At 32.4% G+C, this 19,406-nt stretch overlaps 2 protein-coding genes and 1 pseudogene across 3 annotated transcripts; 1 reads left to right on the top strand and 2 right to left on the bottom strand.

The window, feature by feature from the left end:
• Positions 1-11,294: 11,294 nt before the first annotated feature.
• On the top strand, positions 11,295-15,068 carry LOC111310616 (argininosuccinate lyase, chloroplastic-like; annotated as a pseudogene). Its single transcript, XR_016342495.1, has 6 exons — positions 11,295-11,710; positions 11,896-12,274; positions 12,875-13,026; positions 13,434-13,726; positions 13,969-14,130; positions 14,288-15,068. The product of XR_016342495.1 is annotated as an argininosuccinate lyase, chloroplastic-like (transcript).
• A 165-nt stretch (positions 15,069-15,233) lies between these two features.
• LOC111311934 (RING-H2 finger protein ATL33-like) lies at positions 15,234-16,493 on the bottom strand. Its single transcript, XM_022911790.2, has one exon. The coding sequence runs from the start codon at positions 16,374-16,376 to the stop codon at positions 15,669-15,671; it is 708 nt and encodes a 235-aa protein (XP_022767525.1). The 5' UTR covers positions 16,377-16,493; the 3' UTR covers positions 15,234-15,668.
• LOC111310615 (uncharacterized) lies at positions 16,329-19,178 on the bottom strand. Its single transcript, XM_089761513.1, has 2 exons — positions 17,406-19,178; positions 16,329-17,328 (listed from the first exon to the last, which is right to left on the bottom strand). Exons 1-2 carry the CDS (start codon positions 17,701-17,703, stop codon positions 17,303-17,305), a joined length of 324 nt encoding a protein of 107 aa, XP_089617639.1. The 5' UTR covers positions 17,704-19,178; the 3' UTR covers positions 16,329-17,302.
• Between the last annotated feature and the right edge of the window lie 228 nt (positions 19,179-19,406).

Raw genomic sequence — 19,406 nt, 5'->3', positions numbered from 1 at the left:
GCATATTCTAAGTCTTTTATTAAAATGACAAACATAAAATACCATAAAAAATATCCTAATGCTTTTAGAACGAGCACTTAGGTATTTAAAGTTTCACAGTATATTACTTTTCCAAAGTTTTAAAGACAACAGGTAGCTCTATAACTTTTCAATTATTTAGCTCAAATTTAAAAGACAATAGTGCATGCACAACTCTTCCTCTTGACTTTTTTTTTTCAAACTATCATTTAAATGGTTAGCTAACAAAAAACCTTCCATTAATTTTGCACTTGGGGCTTTAAGTGAATCTAGATATATACATCCTCTTAAACAGAAAGAATCGCAGAGGCAAGGAATGATCATTGGCTCTAAATCTGGCTCATATCCTCTGAGATTAGCTTTTTTTTTTATTATTCTTATTCATCATTTTCATTCTGTCCCTTATTGTTGGATTATACCCCAAGTTGAATCTATCTTTCTTTTCATATATTATTGGTGGTTTCATGATTTCTTATAGATTTTTTCATGTCCAGTTCCAGGTTACCATCCTATTCTAGTAAGCTGTTTGATGACCATTTTAGTAGTCATAAACAAGTATGGTGAATATAATTTAGATCTTTCATCCATATATATAGCATTGCCAATCTCCAAAAATCTATACGAACATTTTAGGGCTTCATCTGCTACTTCCACTTAAGAAGTATTTATCGATTAGATTATCCGTAATTTTTTTCTCCTACTACACATGTAAGCTTTTTGTCAAAAATGAATTTAACTTTCTAATGCAATGAAGATGGAACAATATTTGTCAAATGAATTAACGACCTACCCAATAAGCAACTGTATAAGAAAGAGAGATATTCATAACTTAGAATTTCACATTAAAAGTGCAAAGGTCAATCTGTAACGATATTTTTTTATCTTTCAGCACCTTTCTTCGAGTCCTGATGAAGGCTCGAACAACCATATGATTAGGTTTCATGTAAGATCCATCAACAAATAATTTTATCAAAGTAATCATATGTGTAAATTGATTGATGAGCCATTGTCAATCAGAACCTTAGCCATTATATGACTCTTGCACTTCACGATAATATGACAAGCCTTGGTACTTTCTTGGTCCTCTAGAGGAATCTTTTCATCACTCAAAGAGATATAGTTTGAGATCACCAGATTACTAACAACTTATTCTACGTACTCAATAGATACATTATGAGACACATATGCTTAATTCAAAGTATTATGGTATGACTTGGAACTTAGTAAAAGTGATAACGGTAAAATTTTAGCTAATATTTTCTTCAATTGTTTTACCACGCCATACTCACTATGCTTTTCAACTTTAAAAATTCATAAGCTTCATTCTCAGAGATCAACTTTCAGTATTCTTTATCAAGAATTGCCATAAGGCTATTTTGACTTCTCTCTTCATCTCTAACCTTGACTTTTTTTTTTTTAGCTTTCTCCATTATTTTTAGAGTGTAACATTGCCTACTCCAAGTTATACCTCTTATGCCTATTGTGTTTACAAATCTAGATTGATCACAGTATCACAATTAGGGGTGAGTAAATGGTCAATTTGGTCAGTTCGATTTGAAAAAATCAATAACCGACTTAATCGACTTTCATTTAACAAATAATCGAACCGATCAAATATTATTAAATAACCGACCATAACCGAACCGACCAAAATTGATTCGGTTCGATCGGTTCGATTAAATAACCGATTTTTTTTATCATTTTTCTTCCTATTATGAATAATTGTTTAACCATAAATTCAATTCAATAAAATTCAAACTCTAGTATCATTCAAACTAAATTACTAAAGAATTTAATAATTTCAACAATATTTTACCAAAAATAAATAAATAAAAATATTTATCTCAATTTTTTTATTTTTAATTATTAAAAAATTGGTTAATTCGATCAGTACGGTTATCAATTTTAAAAATAAAAAATCGATCGAATTAACCAATTTAACCGATTTAAAAAATTGATTATAATTAAAATCGAATAAATTGAATCGATTCAACCGAATTCACTCGGTTTTGGTCAGTCTAGTCGGTTCAAACCAACTTTTGCTCACCCCTAATCACAATCATAGTTTCATGGTATTGCTTTGTTACTCTGTTATGAAAAAGAGTTAGGGACTTTAATAGTCATTACCAATCGAAAGATGATTTTTTTTTTGCATTGAGGTTAGCTTCTCATCATAATAGATCATCAATGGTCTATACACAAATTTAATCTTTGTATCAAGGGTAGACACTTCATCTTTTTTTAGATTTTTTCATTTTTTATAAACTTTTATTCAACTCATTTCCATTAACCTTTGTACCTCTTGATGAAATTGATCAAATTCTTGATAGAATACCTTAAAACACCTTTGTGATAGTCATAACTCTCGGTTAAGTTAATCATCTCATGGTAATTGTAAGGCTTTATTGATTTCAACATATCAGTTTTAACTAGAGCTTCAAACATCTTAGCCATCGAAGTTTTGACTTAATCTATCCCTTTTTTTCACATAGTATATTTGCCCATCAATTAAAACATTTATTATTGGTCTAGTATGATTTGATAGAGGATTTTTATTAACATATAGGGTCCTTCCCTAGCTAGTAGCAAAGTTTAACACTATTATATTAATTAACCCTTGCACCTTTTACTTTAAAGTAATGTAGTTTTCCATAGAATGGCCTAGATTTTCATAATAATAATCACAATGTGCATTAGGATCGTATCATTTGAGATATGGAGGTTTCAGTGATTTAACAATAACAAGGGCTAGGAAATATTTTTCAATAGGCCAAGGAAATAAGTCAATATATGTCATAAAGATTGAGTTAAAAGAAGTTATTTCTTGGGGCTCTCAGATCATTGCTTTGATTAGGTCTCTATTTTGGTCCAGTAAGTGTCATAGGACAGTTGTATACATGGGTGAGTGTCCTAAATGATGGCTAAAAATAAGGTGGATAAACTAGTTATCGTATTAACTGACATGGATGAAAGATAGATGTAACATTGTTTATGGGAATGTAATGATTTTGGTACATTGGTGTAAGGTATGGAGTGAAACCTTTAGTCTGTTACCTCATATAGTTCACTGTTTAGGCTTTACTTTTTTTCTTTTTAGGAGCTTCGTCTTTCTTTATACCACTTGTCTTTCATGCATCAAGCTTACGATTCTTTATGGTGTTTTTAATAATCTCACATGAGATCACTATATTTGTAATTTTTTTTATCACATTTCCAATCAATATTTCATAATTAGGTGTTTTTAGGGTTTTATAAATAAGAAAATTATTTCTTTGTCAATGAGGAAAGGCTATGCTTGTGCAATCACATCTCTTCATCTTTGTGCATACTCTTTGAAATTTTTAGTTACTTTTTTTTCATGCTTTGTAGAGATAAAAGATCTAGAACCAGATCTATAACATGTCGATATTGCATAAAAAATACCTTTATGAGTTTTATTTAAAAATGAATATGAGTTTTATCTAATTGAATATACCATTTAGCTATAAAACTTTTAATGCTATCTTAAAATATATGCATCAGTATCTTTTCATCACGAGCATGCGCAATCATTTTACGATACATGTGACATGAGTCATAAGGCATTTCATGCCATCGTATTTTTTAAATTTAGAGACGTTAAATTTAGGTGGGATGACCACATTTGGGATCAAACAAAACTTAGCTGCGTCTATGAAACCATAAAAATCATTCTTTTTACGGCTCTAAGTTTTTTTTCTAATAATTTCATCTTTTTTTGGACGATTGTATCTTTTACTTTCTCAAATATTTTCATTCCTAGCTTTTCTTTCTTCTTAAGATCATCCAAGTCAGGAATTAAGATTGACTTAGATGGTTTTTCTACCAAGACTAGATTAGCAAAATTTTAAAACTGTTTAGAAGTAGGTGTGGATGTCATTCTTGGATAAGGATATGGATGTCTTTTAAGAGCAAGAATTTGCACTATGGCTCTTTGAGAAGCTTAAGGTTGCTGGGGTTTAAACCTTATAGGGTACACAAGATCTGTCTTGTCCGACGATGGCTTTTGAAAACTAAGATTTTTTTTTACTATTTTTTTTGTTAAGATTCTTAAACATGTCCATTATCTTATTAAAATCTCTTTTTAATTCTTCTTGTGCCTTCCCAATTCTCTCAAATCAGTTAGTCTATTCTTGTTCCATGATTCTTGTTTGAGCTCTAGTGTTGTATGAATGGTAAATAGATCAAGTCAGAATTTTCAATAGGCTAACTATTCTTGAACCTTTATTATCACAATTTTCAAAAAAATCAAAATGCCAAGTGTTGAAAATTTTCCTTTTAGCTTCTTTTTATGGTTTTTTAAAAAAGAATATGGTTATTAAAACAAAAATGATGTACATGATGAATAAATACAAGTGAGGGATATTTGCTTTTTGAAAAATTTCAACACTTGAATTTTCATTGATTCCAAACAACTTTTGTTTCATGAAGTTTATCATTCTAGAATTATGTTCATAGAAATATTTGACTTGCTCATAATGATCCTTCGCCATGTCTAGAAAGTTCACTAGGTGTTGTCTATATTCTCTTATAAGATTGAATTCTTACTTTAACGCCTTTACATTTTCAATCATTTTCCATGCTTTCTTCATTGTTTTGTAAACTTGACTGGTTAAGTGCTCTATATATTGTTGCCTCCATGAGTTTTCTATTCTTCACTTTATCTGGACATTTAATTCTAAGTCACATGTGAAGATCTAGTCATTTTTTTTCTTTGCTATTCATCTATAGTTGTTGAAATATAGTTTTTGTGGTCTGACAGTTGTTGCTTTAACCCTTGGATCACCTGGTGAAGTGATTCTTTTTCATTCATTACTTGAAGATGTTTTTTTATCTCCTTTACGAGCATAGTCTTCAACCTCTTTTTTTTTTTTTTGGCATTCCACCATTCTTGCTAAAGCTATAAAATAACCCCTATCAATTCTAGCATTATTTAAAAATTTTGGTGTTATCTTCTTGTTTTTCTTGAGCTTTGCGTTTCCATTGGTTTATTTCCTATTGGAGCTTGTCCATTTCGCATTGTCGACTAACGTAAGATTTGATAACTTTTTCAGTCTTGAGTTGAATTCATAATCTTTTATTTTCCTCGTACAGATCTTTAAATCATTGTTAGCTACATCCCGTTCTTTTATGACCTTCTCTAATTTACTCTTTTGCACCTCTACTTCGTATCTCAATTGTCTCACTTTCTCATGAAACCTCAAATTTTCTCTTCTTATTTTTTTTTTTAGCTTTTAATTCTTTTCTAACAAGCTTGACTTTTGATAAATGCACTTCTGCTAAAAGGTTAGCTGATTGATGTGAGCCATCATCAAGAAAAAGCATTATGTCCCTGAGTCACATTGTTCTCTAAATATGATAATCAGAAGTGACTTTATCGATGAGAGGCCCTAATCTCATCTTTCATGTTTTCTTTCATGTTTGGATTAACTGTTTCGATGTTGTTGGTGGATTAGGTCTCCATAAGTGAATTCTACTTGAGTCAGGCCATGAATGGCAAGAACAAACTGCTTTGCACCGAATTACCTAAGCACCATCAATAGAGTGTAACTCGCCACACCCTATAATCTTAATAGTGGTATTCACGATTCATTTTCTCCTCGATACAACATAGGCACATGGGACATCCATGGCACCATCCATTCTATTTCATCTTTAGTAAGCCTTCATAAGAATAAAATCCATTCTTACTTAGTCTTCAATATCGGCCATTAGCTTTTGCTAAATTCTTCAATTGGTGCCTTATTTTAAAGATACAACTTTGAGAATACATTTTTCCCACACTTGAAGTGACTTTTAACCCACATATACAATAGCGATGCAAACCCTATGAACTGTCTTTTTGCATTCCGTTGACAAAAAATTAATTACTTGATGATTTCAGTTAGAACTACTGGTGCATGATTAATTGCTTAGGCTATAATTTGCTTGAAAAAGTCTATCATAATTATCTCGATATAGCCTAAAGTTTTCGAAAAGATCACCATACCATACAATGCCAAAGCAAACATAGCCATTCCTTTATTATCATCTAAATGTCCTTGAACAAAATTATGAAAAAAATCTTAACAAATGTCTAGATGTTTACCTTTAGTTTTTGTGAAAGAATCTATGGTTTCCACTTTAACCCCTATAAGCTTGGCCAATTTTTTTCGATAACACAATTTTGGCTTCTGGATAAACATTTTGTCTGAACACTGTAGTTTTATCCTAAGCAAAATCAAATACTCCTCTATGGTTGGCACTGAATTTTCTTGATTAAAAGTGAAGCCTCTATAGGATGGGTGCCAAAATTATATAATTACTCTGATCAACTATTCCTCTATAACATAGGAATAAGGGATGCAATTTGTCTATAATTTTTGCAAAATCTTTCTTTTCTTTCTTCACTTAACTGACTCTAGATGATAGTTAAGTTTTTAAAATTATTCTATGTGAGATCTAAATGTACTTTTTTGGGTAACTCAAACACATAATCAGTAGGCAAGCAATCTCTATTCTTTGTTGGGCTTCCTTCGACCAAACATGTATTTCATTATATGATTCACATGGAACATTCATGAATGAGGAGCAAATTTGTAGTTCTATAAGATCTATGAAGTACTTCTCAGAGAAAAGATGTCTTAAAGTAAATACCTCAATGTAAAATTATATGATATGATTTATGTAAAAGGAAAAAGAATACAAAATTGAATTAGTCTGAAAATGTAGTTTGGGATTGCGAAAAATGTTTTGTTTTGTTTTTTTTTAGATTTTCATTTTTGTTGTATTTTTTAACATACGATTTTTATTCCTACATATTTTGGAATTAAGTATTTTTTACAAAAAGGTGGGTAAGGCTTTACCTAAAATTGGCTTCCTATGGCTTATTACATACATGGTTCAGATTGACACACATCTAAAGGTTCATAAATTGTTCTTTATAGTCGTTCACGTTAGATTAGTGAGGCACCTCGATCCTCCCCATTACCGGTTACTAACGAAAAATGTTCAATTTGAGCGAAAGTATTTCACTCTCCATTACTGAGATTATTACTTCACGAAAGCATAGGTACTTTACTTCATCTTATAAGAGATGGAACCTAGGTATAGAGTTCATGCATCAAGTGTAATGTGTCATCATGTGTGTAAATGTCTCTTAATTTATTAAGAATAATATATACAAAAAAATGAAAAATGAAAAATGAACAAAAGACATTGTTAAAATACGAGTGAAATTTTTCTTTATTCGTTTTTGATTTGTTTTTTATTCTTTTGATTTTTTTATTGTTTTTTTATTTTTTATTGAAAAAGAAATAAAATCAAAATCTAGGAAATTAATTAAATATCGATTAAGATTATCTAAATTAAAATTAAAGATAACACGTAATTAATTTTGGCTTGATTTAAAAAAAAAATGTCCTCCTTAATGGAGTTGTCAAACTGTTGTAATGGTTTTGGAGTCGTCCTACAAATTTGAAAACAACAAGGAAAAAATGAAGTTACCACAAATCTTTTTTGGCTAGGTGTAATTAGCCTCCTATTATAATATATCATTTTAATAAAATTTTAAAATTAATTAAAATTTATTAAAAAAGATAATTTTAGAGTCTGTAAAATAGTTTAAGTCTAGGAGTTAATTACACGTGGATAATGATTAGTACCCCCACAACACTAGTTTAAAATGATACTAATTAATTTAGTCCTTTAATCTTGACAAAAAGGGTCTTAGTTTTGGTGTTTAAAAATAATTTTCTTAACATTATTTATTTATCAAAAATTTGGTTTTTTATTATTATTTATCATTTTTTTATGTTATTCCATTTTATTCAAGAAAAATAAATTAGAGTCCTTTTATTGAAATAATTCTTAAAATTTTTTAGTACGTTAGTAACATTAAAAGAATTTTTTTTCACCTAGAGATTTGTTAGGCATTGCTACTTGAAATATCTTATAATCTCATCCTCAAAAGCTCATATTTATTTTTCATAAAAACAAGATCATGCATGCAATATGAATGATAATATATTGATGCACGCATTTTATTTTCCTTTTAAAAATTTTATTTTTTAATATTAATTTTATTGTTTTTTTTTAAGAAAAGAAAAATTTTATCATATTAAATTTTTTTTATAAATATTTCAATATACTGGTAGTATTTAAAAAAATCTTTTTGTCTACAGATTTTTAAGGCATCACTACAAAGAATATCTTAAAATCTCATCATCGAGCAAAATTTTTTTTTCTTTTTTATTATTTTTATTAATAATTAGTTAATTTTTAGTTTTATCAATAATTTTTATTTTATTAAAATAAGGAAGAATTTTATTTTATTAAATTTTTTTATAAATACTCTAATATGCTAGTGGTATTTAAAAAAAAATTTTTACCAAGAGATTTTTTTAAAGTATTACTACTCAGAATACTTTAAAATCTCATTTTCGATAAAAATTTCCTTTCGTACATTTTCTTAATTATTTTTAATTATTTTTTAATCTTTTTTTATTATAAATGGAAGAGTTTATAATTATAAAAAAATTATATTTTTTTATTATTATTTACTTATTTTATTATTTTGTTATTATAAAAAATTTATTTTAATTTTTTACTGAAATTATCAAAAATTTAAACTTGATTTTTTTAAAAAAAAAAATTATTTTGGGAACACTAAAAAAATAAAAAATAATAGTAAAAAAGAATAAATAAAATAAAAAAATACTGAACCGGACTAGTCAAAAGTCCAGCTAATGATTCATGCGGTTTGGGTGAGTTTACGGTAATTGGAGCAATTTTAGAGAATCTAACTAATTTTCTGGCAGTTCAATCTCAGTTTAATGAGACCAGTCCAAGCTTGGAACTAAAACGGGTCGATAGGCCGGTTGCCCAAATCCTGTGTCAAGTCACGAGCCATGCGTAAATCATGGGGCTTCAAAATGATGTTTTGGTTTTGATGTTTTTTTTTTCTTTCTATTAAAAGGCTAATTTTTTTAACTTATTTCATTTTTTGAAAGGAAAAAAAATTTTTTTGCTCCAAAAAAAATTCAAAGTCCTCTGCAACATCCCACAATCGTGCATCGTGTCATTGTGTTGGTCGTAGTACTTTCACCAATGATTGAAAAATTACTTAAAAGTACTAAAATGATCCTCCTAAGCTTTTTGTCTCCGTATTGACTTCCTTTTCACCAAAAACAAATACTAAAAGTCTAAATCTCAGCAAAACCTTTCAGCTCCACCAAAAATAAAAACAAAAATTTTTGTTGCTTTTTTTATTTTTTTGGTTTCTCTATTGATTTTTTTTTTTTTATGTTGACGCTAAGTTTTCGTTCCAGTGGTTTTTTTTTTTTTTGTTTGTTTGGTGTTTATTCTTTTTGTTAAGTAGTGAATTTTTTTTGGGTAGTTTAACAAGAGCCCCCTCTTTTTTTTTTATATGTATATATTTTCTGATTTTCTTTATGGCAAAATCTCACCCTCTTTTTTTTTTTGTTATTTTCTGGCAAGATTGTTTTTGGTAGGGACTCTTTTCCTTTTTTTTTTTATATATTTTTTGGTGGTTTGGAGGCCCGAGAGTGGCTTGGAGAGTCAATCTCACATTTCTCGATGTGATTTACGGGCGGTAGTTGGTTGGCATGCTAGTGGCTTGATGCCGGGATAGGTGTTTCAGGGGAGGTGGGGACAGGTGCGGTGGCTGTGCACTGCATCGTGTTTTCTTCTTTTTTAAAAAAGAAAAATTATTTAGTATTTTATTTAATATTTAATTATTATTATTATTACAAAACAAATAAATATAGTCAAATAAATGAAAATGGGCCCTCAAATGGGCTTTATCTTGGGCCTTAGGCCGGAGAATTCGAAATCAGGCCTTGGCCCTAAAAACCGATAACACCTGGTGAATTCGAAACAGAGGGTGTCTATAAACCCCACATCCAACTACATCAGCAACATTCACAACCTGCCTTGGAAGGTTATGTTCACTTTCCTCCTATGTGAAACTCGAAAAGCTCGAAACAAACTTCTTTTCGAGGGTAAGTCTAATACCTCAAGGGTGGTGTCTAAAGCCATTGAACGTGCTTGTGAATTCCAGGCTATAGTAGGAAAGACCACGAGAATCCCCCTTTCGGTTTTCATTGGTGTCAAATGGGATCCCCCTTAAATAGATGGCATAAACTTAACACCAATGGCTCGTCATTAGGAAACCTGGGCAAGAATGGAGCTGGGGCTATTCTTCGTGATCAAACAGGACAATGTATAATAGTATTCTCTCAACATCTATCGAGGGCTACCAGTGTGGAGGCAGAATAATGGGCACTCAGGGATGGTTTAACTATTGCCAAAAATGCGGGAGTTCTTAATCATATTGTGGAGCTGGATACTTTGATGGTGATTAACCTTTTAAACAACAATGACTATGGCAACATCTTTCTCAATGCACTTATCTGTGATTGCAGGATGTTGTTGATGAGTTTCCAACAGACCATGGTGAAACATATTTTCCTAGGAAATAGAAGTGGGGACGCCCTTGTTAGGAGGGGTACTATTGTAAATCCCCTGATGGAGTTGTATAACCCTAGTACTATCTATTTTGAAGTCTTCCCAGATCCCCCTACTTCTATTAACCCCATTTTATTAGTTGAGACTAATGGGACGTTGATGTATCGTACGGTTTGTTAATCTATGCATGAATCCTTTTCTTGACAAAAAAAAAAGGCCAAAAGACAAGGGAGTAGTAGTGAATTTCAGTCAATTGATAAAATAAAAAATCTCTGTGATTCTTTTTATTTTGCTGAATCTCTCTGTAGATGAATGGAAATCAAATGAAAATCTCATCAAATTTGAGATAAAAAGCCGGGGAAATCATTTCATTTGAATAGTTTTCTCTTAAACTCATCATAATTTCTTTCTTAAACTTTTCAAACTGAATTTTTAGAAAAATATTGCAAGAACTATTTGTATTTGTAATTTAAAAAGAATGAGAAACAAATATAAATTCCAAAGATATAGAATATTGGTTCTTTATAGGTTTTAAAATATTTAACTTGTCTTAACATTAAATTCCAAGATATAGAATATTAGTTCTTTATAAATTTGTAATTTCATGGCTTGGTTTGGTTGCTCTAATTTGTTATCTGGACTTTCATGGCTTGTCAATTTCTCTTTCCAATTTTCATATGGTTCTCTTACAACCCTAAACCCAATGTATCAAGCCTATCAGCCCAAAACAAAACCCAACCTGTCCCAAACCAAGCCTATGATACGTCGAGCCGACACAGTTGACCCCCTTGGAAAAAAGAACACCAAAAACCCTGCTGCTAAGAAGTGCCCAACGTAACGCAGGGCACTAGAATTTCTCTTTTTCTTCGACTGTTCTATAATGGAGTCATTATTTTTTTCTTCTTCGCCAACCCCAATTTTCTCCTGCCTATCAACCTTCGTCTCCGATCCATCCATGCCCAACCCAAGACCCATATTCCAATTGCTGCTGAGAGTCAAGCCAAGATTTGAGCCATTACAGTGCACCATGAGCCCGTCATCTGAACCCGAGACTAAACCAAAGGAGACAAAGCTATGGGGTGGGCGATTCGAAGAGAGTGTGACGGAGATTGTTGAGAAGTTCACGTAGTCTATCTCGTTTGATAAACAGTTGTTTAAGCATAATATTTTGGAAAGTAAAGCCCATTCTTCTATGCTAGCTAAAAAGGTTCGTCTTTTTTTTTTTTTTTTTTTTTTTCTGTTATTGGGGAGTTTATCGTTTTCCAAAATGTGGATAATGTTAAATTTGTAAAAAAATGCAAGACCAATTCTAACAATTTGTGATATATAATGTTTCGCTAATTTACTCTAGCTAACTCAAGTGCATGTTATTTTTCCAATTTTTGTTTGTAGGGGTTGATTAGTGTAAGTGACAGAGATAGTATTTTGCTAGGTCTAGATGAAATAGAGAGACGCACCGAAGCTGGTGAATTTGTGTGGTGAACTAATAGGGAGGATGTCCACATGAATATTGAAGCTGCATTAACAGATATGATCGGTGAGCCTGCAAAGAAGGTCCACACTGCCCGAAGCTGAAATGATCAAGTTTTGACTGATTCGCCTGTGGTGCCATGATGCTATAGACAGGATTATTGCTAGCATTAGACATATCCAGGTTGCTTTTGTGAAATTGGCTCTAACTAATGAGGGTTTGATCATTCCTGGATATACACATTTACAGGGGGCACAACCTGTTTTACTACAACGTCTTCTTTTAGCATATGTGGAGCATGTTTGAATAATTTCATTTATACACTAGTTTAGATGAAATTGAACATTCATATATCTATTTGGCAAAATAAAGTTGTTGCTTTATTGGTTGATTGGAAAATTTTGAATTTCTCATATTGTTAGAACTTAGAAAGAAGCTTATCTAATTAAACATTTATAAGAGAAAAAGGACTAAATTTTGAAAGCAAAAGACATGGATGGTAGGCAGCTTGGCTCTCGAAGCGTAAATGAAAACAGGAAATATTGGAGAATTGGTAAACCTACAGTTTGTGATTATAAGTGGTTAGCGATTATGATCAAGTCAATATAATATTAGAAGTCTTTGAATATAGGAATCCACAAAATATGATGTGCTTATCAACTTATGGACAAATCAATTATGGTTTTATCGCTAGGAAGACCAAGCCTTTTTCTATTAAAGAAAGAAAAAAGTATTTCTTATGTACAATAACTGCAGATGGTAAATTCAAATTTGTATACATTTACATGATGGTGTCTTAGCTTGCATAAGGAACAAATTATCTTGTTGGGTTTACACAAGTGTCTTGAATCTTTTATAAATTTGCATCCAGAATCTCAATCTAAGCCTTTTTTATTGTAGCTAGACCGTGATGTTGGCTGTTTACTAGATTGCAGAGCTAGGTTGAATTTCTGTCCTCTAGGTGCAATGTGCACTAGCCGGTACTGGCTTACCAGTTGATATAGGTTTATGACTTCTGATACTTTGGGATTCACTGCTCCTATGAGGCACAGGTATGTGCTGAAACAGCCGTCATATTTCAGTTTCTGGAATGTCGTGCATGACCGTTGTATGAGTTGTCTCTGTTAATGTCTTGTAGCATGAAGGGTTGTTACTCTTTCCATAGGATTTTGTCTACCCTAGATCTCCATTTTAATTATAATGTTTCATTAGATCTTGATATCAGGCTTCTTTCAACATAGTTGCATTTCACTATTTTTAAACAGTATTGATGTAATTTCAGGGAGGTGAGCCTTGGTGCAATGGTAAGGTTGCTGCCATGTGACCTGGAGGTCCCGGAAACAGCCTCTTGTGAAAATGCAAGGTAAGGCTGCGTACATTAGACCCAGTGGATCCGACCTCCCCCGAACTGCGCATAGTGGGACCTTAACGCACTGGGCCGCTTTTTTTTTTTTTTTTTTATTGATGCAGTTTCAGATCGAGATTTTGTCTTAAGAGTTTCTTTCTGCTAATTCCATCATAGCAGTTCATCTTCCTCGGCTTGGTGAAGAATGGGTATAGTGGGCTTCAGAGGAGTTTGGATTCAACACACCAAATGACTCTGTTTCCTCTGGAAGTAGCATAATGCCTCAAAAGCAAAATTCAGATCCAATGGAACTTGTTCGATGAAAGCCTGCTAGAGTGATTGGAGACCTGGTTACCCTTCTCACATTGTGCAAAGGACTTCCTCTTGCTTATAATCGTGATTTGCAGGTAGAAACTTATTTTATTTACTTAATGATGTGGTTATTTCAGTATATCCATTTTATGGACTCCATGAACATTTCACCATCCATCGATGTTATGGTTTCATGTTGGTGTTTAATTTGATCTTGTAAGGGTACTAACAGCTGTTTGAGCCCTTATCTATTTGAGCTTTTTTCTTGTATTTTCTTTATATCCTTGTAGTACTTAAAGAGGCATTCTATTTTCTTTTCTTTTACCTGTTGAAACAGGAGGATAAGGAACCTATGTTTGATAGCACCAGGACCATTATAGGCATGCTTGAAGTGTTAGAGTTTGCTCACAATATTACCTTCAATAAGGAAAGAATACAAAAGGCTTTACCAGCAGGCTATCTTGATGCCACAACGCTTGCTGATTACCTGGTTAAAAAGGCTAGTTATTTTATATTTGTTTTTTTTGGTAAAGATAGTGTCTCTCAGTTACTTAATATAACTGCTTCATTTCTGTTTCTTTTATTTTTTTCCTTTGTGCTTGTCTTTCTTTTTGAAAACAATAAAATCTATATTACCCATTTTTTTACCTCTGCAGGGGGTTCCTTTTAGAACTTCTCATGATATAGTTGGACGGTCTGTTGCATTATGTGTTTCGAAGAACTGCCAGCCTCAGGACCTGAATCGAGAGGACTTGAGAAGCCTAAATCCTGTATTTGATAATGATGTGTACGAGTTTCTTGGGGTAGAAAATGCAGTCAAGAAATTCAGTTCATATGGTTCCACAGGTGTAGCATGTGTTGCTGATCAACTAGACTTCTGGGTAACCAAGCTTGAAATCAACAGATAAAGACCTCATTGATAGATGTGCTAGAGATAAGTTATTTTAGCTCGACAGCTTTGCTATAATCCAAAGTCATTGTGTAGGAGTCAAAGTGATGATCATGGCATTGAATTTGGATTTTGGAGGTATGGTGCTATTGCCATAAAAAAAAAAATGAAACGTCAAGGAAAATGCCATGAGCGATTGAATGCTTCGAGCAAGAACTCATGTTTCTGCCAATCTCCAGGGTGCTTGAAAAGCTATACAAGCTGTCCTAATTTTTGTTTGTTCTTCTTGTTCCTCTTGTATTTTCCAGCAGAGATAAAGACGGATCCATAGTATCAGGCTAAGTAACTGCTTTTTGCGGTTTCTTTCTAGGGACAAGTTTTTCAGCAATTGGTTTCATCTGAAAAAATTCAAACTTTGCATTAGCAAGTAGAGGAAATTTTGGTATACACAAATCAGAAGGCTCCTGCCGGTTGCTACACAAACATGGACAACCAATACTTCTGTTTTTTGGGATGGTTATGGAACGAGGATTTGAATTTCGGCCCTATTCTGGAGTAAATGTGTCAATTGGCAAAGTATATTAGACCAAGCATGAGTGTCAAAGAACCAAAAAGAATATTAATTTTCCAGGTTACTAATCCAAAAGCATACTAATCCAAGGATGAGACAAACAATTGCTGAAGCTATTCACAATCATGAACAAAAGGTCGCCCTAAAAGGAAAAATAAGGATTTCTTCCATTTATGACCTCTGTTAAGTTCTTCTCCGAGCAGATTCACAGAAAATAATAGTAAATGTAACTCAATCTTGACCCTGCGAATCAGGATCCAAATTACTTAAGTTTCTATCTGAATTCTGAAGAGTTCAAGCTATGACAAGAAGGATCCATAACACAAAACTTTTGATCAAACTCTAGCTCTTAATTGCCATGAATTCCTCAGAGGAAATTAACCCAAAAGAAAAAAAAAAATGAAGGCTAATCTCTATGCTATCAGGATTCAAGAGTACTACCAATTCTTGGTGAAGCATTGAATACCAAATCTTCCATTTGCCATTTCTCACTTTCCACATAGCCTCAGAAGGGCAAAAGGGAAAAAGGAAATTTAGGCAAGAAAGGGGAAAAAATCAAGAAAATTAAACTAGACATTCAAACCAAACTGGCTGCATCTGGCAAACCTTGTTGGAGATCACTATCTCTAGCTGAACCAGACGGCCCCTTACGATTATTATTTGGCCTCTTTACGGTAACAGAAGCCCGGCAAATTGGACAATTGTTATGATTGTTAAGCCACAAATCAATGCAAGTAGCATGAAACGAGTGCTTGCATCCACTCAACTGCCTTACTTCTTCACCATCAGCAAAAACTGATAAACAAACAGGACACTCACTTCCAATATCTTTAGAATGAGTCTCTTTTTGGTACTTAACACCTGAAACAGGCTCCCTGCTCCTCTCTATTACTTCAACACCACTTCCACTGTTGTCCCTGGAAAGTTCCCTTGGGCTGTCCTGACGTTCCCTGGAAGACCATGGAGGGCACTTGACAGCAAAAAAGAAAGCATAGACTATAGCAGGGATTGTTATAACAGCAACAAGGGCAAGAATGAATTCAAGGGGGGAAAAATCAACGCTTCTTGGTGAATCAAGGAAAGGTGTAGGTTGATTGATTGTCACTATACCGTTTTGGTCTATAGGGTATATTTGAGGTGATGAAGAGGAAGGTAACGGCGGAGGTGACCTGATACTGTTATTGTTGTTATCAGGCTGGGAAGATGGTGGTGATGCAAAGGGCGGCGGTTGTTTTGGTGGTGGTGGTGGTGGTGGTGGCCTGATAACGGTTGGTGAGTTCTCCATGATAAGGTGGAAAAAAACGATGGTAATTGGTATAAGACTAAAAATTGAGGTTTTGTTTTTATTTGAGCAGGTAAGGGAAGAAAAGAAAATGGTGCGGTGGGTGGCAGTGGTGATGTATATTTTTCGATAATTTTCAAAAGCAATAATTGATTGGAAAATGTAGGTTTGTGGGGACAAAATTCACGTAACATCATGAAATGCAACGCATGTTACCGGTTTATGTTTTTCGTTTTAAGCAAAAAAGTATTGAAAGTAGTTGATTTTTGACCCATTTAGTCCGTCTTATACTTTTGATTGAAGCAAAGTCGAGACTAGGATTAATCTAGTACTTTCAAAAACAGAGGCACAAATTAATGTAAGCACACAAAAGTTCTTGACCCAGGACCTTACTGTAATGGCCTGATCAAGCCCAATTTAAAGCAGGCTTCCAAACCTTGGAAGCTTGCTAATATTCTTTTTCATCCTTCTTGGGATGATTTTTATATATAACGAAGGATACTTAGTGTTGGAACCTGACACACAATTGTGATGAAATCAGAGGAGAGAGGAGCACTAAAAACTGTTCTTAAGTTTCGTCATTTAAGGGTTTGACGTTTGAAAAATGATTATCCTAGAGAAGGAAGATGGAAAGAAAATAAGGGTGGATTGAGGGCGATGACAGGGACCAAAGGCATTAAAAAAAAAGATGCTATGTACATCTTTTTGACATTGACGAATGCATCTAAGTTTTCTCATTCACTACGCATTTTCTTGCTTTGAGTCACTTCCAAACAAATAAACAATCATCAATGAAGAGTATAGCCATCCCTTTTCATCATTTCGAAAATTAGACCCCCAAAATCCGGCAATCTATTAAGTTCCAGAGTTGACACTGTTCTGCTAGAATCCGTCAAAGAACGGCCGCCTGCTCTGGAGGTGAAGAAGTATCAGCGCGACAAAGCGGGCAATTCGACTGCAAATTTAGCCATGTATCAATACATGCCACATGGAAAAAGTGCAAGCAGTCTGGCAATACCCGAATAAGCTCACCTTCCTTGAAATCACCCAAGCAAACGGCACACATGTCTTCATTGCAATCTTTGTTGTATCTAAATATTGGAATTAACCTGGGTATTGAAGTACTTCTGCTTCTGTTACTAGGCCTTTCCTGTTGATTGTGATGAACATTTTGGCTAGTATTGCCAGTGTCTACCATCTGCCTGCGGTAGTAACTGCGAACAGAATAAACTAAAGGATAAATTGCAGCCATGATGGCCCCGGCAATGATTCCTAGAAGGCCGACGAGAATGGGGCTAAATCGGAACCCATGGCGACCTTCTTCATCCATGGTACAAGGAGTCGGGCACGGTTGCAGTAATGGTTAGGAAAGTTTGGTGGACAAGTTAAAATTGGCTTTGACAGCTAGGTTAAACTTGAGGTTTTGTCTTTTATAATTATATGTAAATTGAAAAAGAATTTATATTTGATGTATCGTAGTATATAAATTTTATATATTATTAGTAAATTAAATAATATTAATTAATCAATAAATAAATATTAATGTTTAAAATAAAAGTATAAAATTTAAAATATTTTAAAAATTTTATTCGATATTATCATACAATTTAACTCATTAATAAATTGTTATTATTTAATTAATTGAATCCTTATCTTAATGGTAACAAATTAAAGGTTTCAACTTCACTGTCATCCTTAACTGTAAACTTAGGTGGAACGGACATGAACGGGGGAAACAACCAGTTCGAGGTTCAGAAATCGGTATAAACACCGTTTGATCTAAGCCTTTGCAGGTCAACTCAATGACCTTCAAACGTCTTTGCCAAAAGATTTAGAGCAGTTTCTACTTAATTGGAATACTAATTTTTTATTTGTATTTGGGAAATAAAGCTAAAAGTAGTATGAAAACAGGATTGATTGAATTGGTAAACACTGAATTTTTTTTTTTTATAAAATTTAGGTTTAATTCAACTATCAACAATTTTTATATATGTAAATAACAATCGAGATTTATAATAAATCTGATTTGAAATAATTCATTCTGAATACATAAAAAGATAATTTTTCTAAATTTAATTTTTTTAATTTATTAAATATTATGCGATAAAATATTAAATTTTTAATTCGAAAAATTAAAATTAAAATTTTAATAGCATAATAAAAAAAATTTCTCTCCCGACTATCTTTAAGATGCAGACACCGTCCGACTTCGATATTCCAAATTATTACTACCTTTTCGAGAGGAAAACAAGACCACCAAAAATCAAAACCAAAATTTAGTTTATGTTGCAGGAGAAACCGCTTGTTTTGAAAAACTTTTTCAAGATACTCCAAAGATAACTTGACTTCATTAAAGAAAGAGCAGAAATTCAGTTATTAGATCCAGAAGAGATAAAGAAAAATGGGCAGTTGCTTGGTAAATCCAAAGGACAATTGGTAATTGTCTTGAGAGTCGGTGAGTTGCCGACGTTGATGACAATAAATTGTTGATAAACATAGGTCAGCTGGCTGTATTATTGCACATGGTGTAGAATATAAGCCATGGCCCATATCGTTTCTTATTGGAAATTAATTCTTCATAATAATCCAACTTTACTTACCAATTAATTAAAAAGCCAGCAAATCACTGTGCTAGCCTGCTAGCTGTTTTAACCGGAGAATGCAATCTATCATAATTCATAACATTTTCCCTTTTTTATTCGGACTCGTTAGAAAATTTGGAAAGAAAATCCTATACTGTACAGTAATAAAGTTTCAATTTACCAATACCAGACATTTGACTCAATATTAAATGCATGCAATCCTTTTATTTAAAATACAAATGAATTCGAAAATCTTTCTTGAAAATGAACCAATAATAAAATTTTAATTTTTTAATGATTTTTTATAAAAGAAATCATAGTTTAAAAATTAAAAAAAGGAGATTGTAAGTCTTAAAATTTAAAATTTAAAATTTAAATCTACTAGATATTAACACAACTATAAACATTTAATTTTGTCTAAGTTAATCGTTATTTTATTCAAAACTTTTTA

The sequence above is a fragment of the Durio zibethinus genome, chromosome 1 (assembly GCF_047325235.1).
Source record: "Durio zibethinus cultivar Kanyao isolate XHJ-2024 chromosome 1, ASM4732523v1, whole genome shotgun sequence".
NCBI lineage: Eukaryota > Viridiplantae > Streptophyta > Magnoliopsida > Malvales > Malvaceae > Durio > Durio zibethinus.
The sequence above is the reverse complement of the archived record's forward strand: the minus strand, read 5'-3'. Positions and strand labels throughout refer to the sequence as shown.